Raw genomic sequence first — 7,595 nt, forward strand, 5'->3', positions numbered from 1 at the left:
TTATGCGTGGGTCTCGAGCAAAGATCTGACTGGTCCTTAGAGAATGAAAGAACATGTGAGATATTTCTTAACAAGAGAGACTTAATTATTAGGACGATCAATAAATTGTGACGCTGAGCAAGAGCTGTGCAAGACAATATTTTTTATAAACATGAGACTCATTAGGAATACATTCATGTTTCATTTGAAAGGAGTAAGTTAGTTTATTCATATCTCTGTGATCGCCTTTGGATTGCACCCAGGTTAAAATCTAACAACATCTCTTTATTTACGACAGAAGTGCACAGGTTAGTGTAGCATACATCCATCAGCTCTTTGGTGGTTAGAAAATGTAAAATGGTTTTTCACACTGGTCGGTTTTCAAATGATTGATGTTATTATAAGATGAGAATTTTAGAAACTTTTGAAATTTCATTTGAATTTTTAGAAACAGAAACGGTTTCATCTGAAATCTTGAAATATAGAACTTTTAGTAATAATAATTACAATGATTGTGTTTGTTCCCATTTTGTCAGACCCTGTGCATTATCATGTGTGCTTTTGTTTGGATGGTTGAATGTAGATGTAACAAGCTTAATGATGGGCAGGTGCTGGGTATAATAGTTGCACATGACTATATAATGGCAAAACAAAAAATACTGCAAACATTATTTTCCACAAAATCTAGGTGAAAACTTACTTTAACGTTTCTTATCTTCATTTTTCTTTTCTTATCTTATCTCGTGACTGATGAAGGTTTCTGTGTTTTTAGTCATCAGTAAATGAATGGAAGCGTCTGTGCGCTGTGTTATTGTTGCAGGTTGTGTGGTCTTAGTAATTTTTCTGTGAAAAAATCCCATAATCAGCTGACCTCAGATCAGATCAGTCAGTCATGATGTTTTTGTGACGTCACAGTCAGAAATCAATCGACTCCCGGAGACAAATAAAGTTGAAACTGAGCGTCTGAGCCAAGACGCACAGGTTCTGTCCTCTGGCTTCTTCACGAGCCAGAAGTTTGCTGTCAAAGTTGCATCAAGTTTGACATAGTTAGGACGAGTGACGCCGGAAGCTGCGGGAGTGGGCCTTCAGAATAAAACGGACACTAAGCGTTTTGAGGATTTTTATGAACAATTTTCTTAATGAAAAAGAATTACACATTTCTTCACGTGTTTCCGCTTCGGGTTTTTCAGCTTGTTTTCTATTTGTGGCTCATCAAAATGTTTTATATCAGTATAAACAGTTTTTGTGATTTTATAAGTCGATGTTTCTATAGCCAATTGTATTTACCTTTAGCCGACATCATACTTTGATGTTCAAAGGTATTTCACTTTTCTTTTCCAGTGGATAAATATTAAACAGCTACAATGACCCTTTCCATTCATCTATTTTTGTTTTATTTAATTCCCATTCCTGGAATTGAGTTTAAATAGCAGCCCAGGCTACAAGCCTGTACATTTGGGGGCCATTCTTTCTCAGGCGCCTGTGTTTATTTTGAATAATGTGAGCGGAAGTGCACCGTGTTAATTCCCTCTGACTTGACTCTGCTGTCTGTCCCGCAAGGTCCCGCAACTGGCATGAGTTTAGGATCCCTGAGTGGAAAAAAGAGGGGGGAATGAACAACACGCCGCCAGGATTACGGTTGGTGTGTGGACTTCCATTTTATTTCACTTTGTCCAGTTTTGGCTTTTGGGATTTGAATTTTGATCGTTGGTTTCTTTCTGTGTTGGTGGCCGGTCGTTCGTGGCTCGCCAAGGGACTGTATTTGGGACAACAGCAGCTCCGTCAATGCTCTTCCAGAAGTATTTGCAGTGCAGGGTGTGTTGTCATCATTGTTTTTGACTCTTTATTTTGGTAATAGAGATTTAGTCATGTGTTCATATAAAACAAAAAAATGAAAAACAAACTCCTTAAAAAACCAAAAAAGTAATCTTTGTGTCAAAAAGTGTGAATATGATCATAACTGATTTATTTATCATATTTAAAGTAGAAATATGCATCAGAATGGTTCAGTTCTGACTCAGCTAAAATAGACATTTGTTGTGAATAAAGCTCAAAATCTTAATGGATTTTTCTTCCATTTTAAAAGTTACATTTAAGTTCAGTTGAGCTCCTATGATCCTTTACCTAACTAGGTGCATTGTATTTTTGTTGCATGTTTGCCATCTCTCTCTCTGCATTGTGTGCCACAGGAGGTTGTTTTTTTTGCTGACATAGTTCTATAGGGATTATAATGCAGGGACCACATGCCCTCCCAGGCCATTGTTGGCCCCTCAGTCTCGTTTGTCCTTTTTCTACTGAGTGAGTCAATTGATGGAGGGATAAAAGGCGAGAAAAAAAAAAAATATGCATTGACACGGGCTTTCAGGACAGAGAGAGAGAGAGGGAGAGGGTTCAGTTGGAGATTTGGGAGCCTGACTGTTGGTGGCCTTTAACTGGTGCCAGCAGCAAACCGGGCCATGAGGGCCCAGAGCAGGGGAGATCAACAAGCAAACCATGTCTTTAAACTACATCAAAAACTTCTATGAAGGATGCGTAAGTAGATCACGATGTGACTGCGACTGTGGGGATTTTATTGTTGCTTCCATCTAGGCCTGACACTTTGTAGCTTACCGTTCAGGATATGACAGTTACAGACGAGCAACGCGGAACAATTATCCCTCTCGAGGCCCAAAATGAAAAGACATTCATCAGGTTACATTCTTCGCCTTTTTAATCCATTTCCTTTTACCTTTGTCTTCATGGGGCTGAGTGACATATTTGTAAGCCAAAAGGCTCTTTGCTTTGTGAAAGTGTCATTTAGGCCTTTTTTTCTGCAAAACATGACTCAGTGTTAGTGTCAGAACAGAGCAGGTAAAGAGGGGAGATGGGAAATGTTTCCTCTGAATGGGTTTTGTTTTACCCTTCAGAGCTCAGGGCCTCAGTGAGCCGCTTTTGCAGCTGCATTTATCTGGCTGACAGAAGCTATTTTCTCTTTGTCTCTGACTATGTGTGTGTGTGTGTGTGTGTGTGTGTGTGTGTGTGTGTGCGTGTGTGTGCGTGTGTGTGTGTGTCCTATGCACATTCGTGTGTCGCATGTCTGTGCCATGATAATGTGAATGCTTGTTTGCATGCATTATATGTGTGACTGTGTGTGTTTTAATGTGCACTTGTTGCATTGTGTAATTGTGCCTGTGTGTGTGCTGTTCACGCTCACCTGTATGTGTCTCTGTGCATTTCTGTTTGTGTCTGTGTGTGTGTGTGTGTGTGTGTGTGTGTGTGTGTGTGTGTGTGTGTGTGTGTTCCAGCTCAGGCCTCCTACGGTGATAGGCCAGTTCCACACCTTGTTCTTCGGCTCGGTGCGGATGTTCTTTCTGGGCGTTCTTGGCTTTGCCGTCTATGGGAATGAGGCGCTGCACTTCAGCTGCGACCCTGATCGCCGAGAGCTCAACCTGTACTGCTACAACCAGTTCAGACCCATAACACCTCAGGTATGACTTAACTTAACTTAACTTAACTTAACTGTAAAGTGCAACTACATTAATGTAGTCCACCAGTACAACCAGTATTCTAATATATAACACAGCACTAAGGATGAGATAGAACTATCTTTCATGTTATAAAACAGTGACTTCATTACATACTTTGTCCACCAGAGGACTCTGACAAGTGAATTTTACATCTGTAAAATGTCCCTAATAAAATTCTTAATAACAATCATAGACATACTTAACAAAAATGTTTTTTTTTTTTTGTATAATAGGAAATTGTATTGATATTGTTTTGGTCTCAACAGCTGAGTAACTGCCTGGCTTTACGAACTGTAGCGTAGCTACAACAGCTCAGATCCTACCATAGTGCTAAACTCAACTGGCTTTATACTGCTAGATCACAGCAGCTAAACAGAATTTTATAACTATAAAAGGTAGCTAACCTAAATTATGCAAGATTTTTGCTAAGTAAAATAAGATAATCTTAATGCTTTGAAAATCTTACCCATGAAACCATAGTTTTTCTAGGTGCTAGCTAGAATTTAACTAAACTCAGCTAAATTAAAAGGTACAACTAAATTACACAGGAATGAAGCCTGTTAGTACAACCTTTTACAGTCCGCTAATTTTTCTTTCTCTAATTTGTGCAGCGGCTCAGATGCTAACATTGTAAAAACTAAACTAAATGGGTATAACAGGCTGTAATTTGGGAGCAATTAAACATTTCAGCAATCATTGACCCTGCCAGCCTCAGTTACCAAAGATATAAATACCATATACAAATACATGTACAAAACCCTTTTTTTTTATTTTTGCACCATCTTCCATCAACCTATTTTCCTTCCTTTCATCCTTCCAACCTTCTCTTAATGTTTTCTTCTTTCTTGCTTTGTGCCATCATCTATTTCATGATTCCTTCATTCTTTATCCTATTGTCTCGTTTCAGGCTTTTCTCACATTCTCCCTTCCTTATTTCTGCCCTCTTCAGGTCTTCTGGGCGTTACAACTGGTAACAGTGCTAGTTCCTGGGGCAGTGTTCCACCTCTACGCAGCCTGTAAGAACATTGACCAGGAGGAGATCCTCGAACGACCCATCTACACCGTCTTCTATATAATTTCTGTTCTCCTACGCATCATTCTGGAAGTCATCGCCTTCTGGCTACAAAGCCACCTCTTTGGCTTCCAGGTCTGTCAATTTTAATTGTTTTGTAACTTTATGAACTCATTAGAGTGCTGATCCAGGTCATAGCTATGTATCCATCCATCCATTTTCAAGTTGCTTATCATGATAGGGTCGTTGGGGTGAAGGGGGATGCAGAGTAGGCTATCCCTTACATCCTTTTCAACAACAAACAGCTCCCCAGGAGATGCCCCAGCTGCCCCATTTCCAATTGGTCATACCCAGAACAGCTCACAAGAAAGATAATTCCTAGAACTTGATAGTGAGATGAGTTTGAAGCATTACTGTGCTGTTGAAAAATTCACTTAATGCAATATCAGCATGGAGTCCTGAGTAACCTAGACTTGTCTGGAATTGGTCCCAGTAAATGCTAGGTAGTTTGTGGGGTGTATCTGATAGGTACAGCCAGCAAGAGTTATTGCTTAGTATGATCCATCATCGATTAATAATGTGTCATCAACATAAATCAGAGATAAATATAGTGATTGTACAATTAGTGCCTGGAAGTTCAGACAATTATGAAAGTATTACTGCCCCATTTGTCTCTTTTTTCCCCCCCCAGGTCCACCCACTGTACATGTGCGATGCCAGTGCTTTGGAAAAGGCCTTTAATGTGACTAAGTGCATGGTGCCCGAACACTTTGAAAAAACCATCTTCCTCAGTGCCATGTACACTTTCACTGTTATCACCATACTTCTCTGTATTGCCGAGATATTTGAGATACTGTGCCGGCGGCTTGGTTATCTCAACAACCAATGACACATACATACAAGCAAACATGGACACAAAAAATGACTAAGGGCGAAAACATATGACATTTTTTCTCTTCTCTTTGTTAGCTACTGCTGGACTTTAAAACATGAAGCTAACGTGAGAGCGAAACCTCACCTGTGGTCCATCGTGAGTGAGTTGCACAAAGAAATTTGAGAATGTGCGACAATGTCAGAAGTCTGAAATATTCTCTAGGTGTTTTTTGCCCTTAACTATAGAGTGATCACCCCTAGTCGTATTTCAGGTATCAGTGGGTTTGTTCTGGCTGTGTCCAAGAGTCTTGTATGGACGTGATGGCCACAGAATATGCACCTCTGACTCTGAACCGTTAGGGGATGGGATAGAAAGATTTCTGGTTTTCTTTTTTTCCACAAGATGACTGAAAGAGCAGCATCAGCTTCATGGTGCTACTCAAAACTGTGACCATGGTCAAATTAGAGCACAAGGGAAGCCAGGTTGTCTTGAACCTGGTGGCCTACAACAGCTTGAGGGTCCCTAAAACCCTGTTCTTGGAGTTGTACCCAGTTGTATCTCAGATGTGATACTCTTGCGGAAGAAATACCCTGTCCTTAAGGACATGGCGTGAACTAAATTCATCAAAGTTCATCAAACCAACTTGATGCATCTTCTCTGGACTTTGTTTATTTATGGAGCGCCAACATTGGACCTACACAGCTGTATTTCAGGAGATTCCTAAAATCACAGAAAGCTTTGATGAAAATTCATCAAGTCTTCATGTAATGTAATAACAGCCAACAATGCAAATAATAACTTGTCACATAATTCTTTATAAAAGTACAGATAAACATTATAGTTAGCTTGTCTTCCAGGTGCTGATCAAACATGACAAGCAGACTATGGGGCAGACTATGGATTATCACTTGTGTCAATCTGTGACTTCGTAACTTTACCCATGGGCGAGTGAATTGCAGGTGCCGTTGCTCCTGACACTTCCATGTGTGACAGTTATCGCTTCCAATATGTGTCTGTTATTGCTTGCAGCCCGTTCTGACCTTTACTTCCATCAGCATGAGTGCCACAACTTTGTCGTGGACCTTTGATGGAGTTGTCTGCCTTTTCAAATATCGGTTTCAGCTTGGTGGGTCTTGAAACAACCTTCAACTTGACCTATAGGATTGAGAAAGGCTGTGTCAAACAGGCCTCCCATCTCATGTGCCAGAAAGACTTCAACTAATGGCTCAGTTTACTTGTATGAAATGTAAAGGTATCTTTGGACAACAATGTGTCTTGACAAAGATGCCATCACTGAAAATGCTTGAATTGTAGTGTTTTACTCTTTGAGGGTAAAGATCTCCACCAAGGATACTAAATTAATATAAAAATAGGTTTGATGTAATAATATAAAGAAAAGCAAGGAACGGAACACATCCTGGCTTAAATTTTTAAACTTGAAAGAAATTTATAGCCTATATCAATGACTTACATTAAAATATTATTTAAATTTGGAATAAAACAGTGTTGGAATGAAAATATTGAAATTATTTAATAGTATTACAAGTTACAATGTTTTTTGAGTATCTAAAAATTGCCAACAAGAAGAAATACTTCAACAAATTGGTTGACATCCAATGATGACTTGTTGGGAGCAGTTCTGGACAATGTCATTGTTTCACAAAATAGGTATTGAACCACCTAATATGTCCCAACATCCAGGTTGAGATGGATGAGGTCAGCTAGTGTTAAAAATATTACTGTGTAGTGTAGTTCTCAACAGACATGGACAAAATCAGCATTGAAATTTGAAGATGTTTTTAGAGTTTTCATATATTTCACATACACACATACATACATACACACATACATACATACAGACATACATACATACACACATACATACATACATACATACAGACATACATACATACACACATACATACACACATACATACATACATACATACATACATACACACATACACACATACACACATACATACATACATACATACATACATACACACATACATACATACACACATACATACATACATACATACATACATACACACATACACACATACACACATACATACATACATACATACATACATACACACATACATACATACACACATACATACATACATACATACACACATACATACATACATACATACACACATACACACATACACACATACATACATACATACATACATACATACACAACATACAT

At 38.9% G+C, this 7,595-nt stretch overlaps 1 protein-coding gene across 1 annotated transcript; it reads left to right on the forward strand.

Moving 5' to 3' along the window:
• Positions 1-2,390: 2,390 nt before the first annotated feature.
• On the forward strand, positions 2,391-7,238 carry gje1a (gap junction protein epsilon 1a). The gene is made up of 4 exons (XM_023411072.2): positions 2,391-2,511; positions 3,264-3,446; positions 4,435-4,632; positions 5,189-7,238. The coding sequence occupies exons 1-4, from the start codon at positions 2,473-2,475 to the stop codon at positions 5,384-5,386; spliced, it is 618 nt and encodes a 205-aa protein (XP_023266840.1). The 5' UTR covers positions 2,391-2,472; the 3' UTR covers positions 5,387-7,238.
• The last annotated feature ends 357 nt before the right edge of the window (positions 7,239-7,595 follow it).

Source organism: Seriola lalandi, unplaced genomic scaffold (genome assembly GCF_002814215.2).
Source record: "Seriola lalandi dorsalis isolate HSWRI2012SDOR001 ecotype SW California unplaced genomic scaffold, Sedor1 jcf7180002054448, whole genome shotgun sequence".
NCBI lineage: Eukaryota > Metazoa > Chordata > Actinopteri > Carangiformes > Carangidae > Seriola > Seriola lalandi.

Excerpts from the sequence above, each read along its gene's own strand:
- gje1a (XM_023411072.2), top strand. The coding sequence starts at position 2,473 with ATGTCTTTAAACTACATCAAAAACTTCTATGAAGGATGC. Across the intron at positions 2,512-3,263 it reads AAAACTTCTATGAAGGATGC|CTCAGGCCTCCTACGGTGAT; the intron begins GTAAGTAGATCA and ends TGTGTGTTCCAG. Across the intron at positions 3,447-4,434 it reads TCAGACCCATAACACCTCAG|GTCTTCTGGGCGTTACAACT; the intron begins GTATGACTTAAC and ends TGCCCTCTTCAG.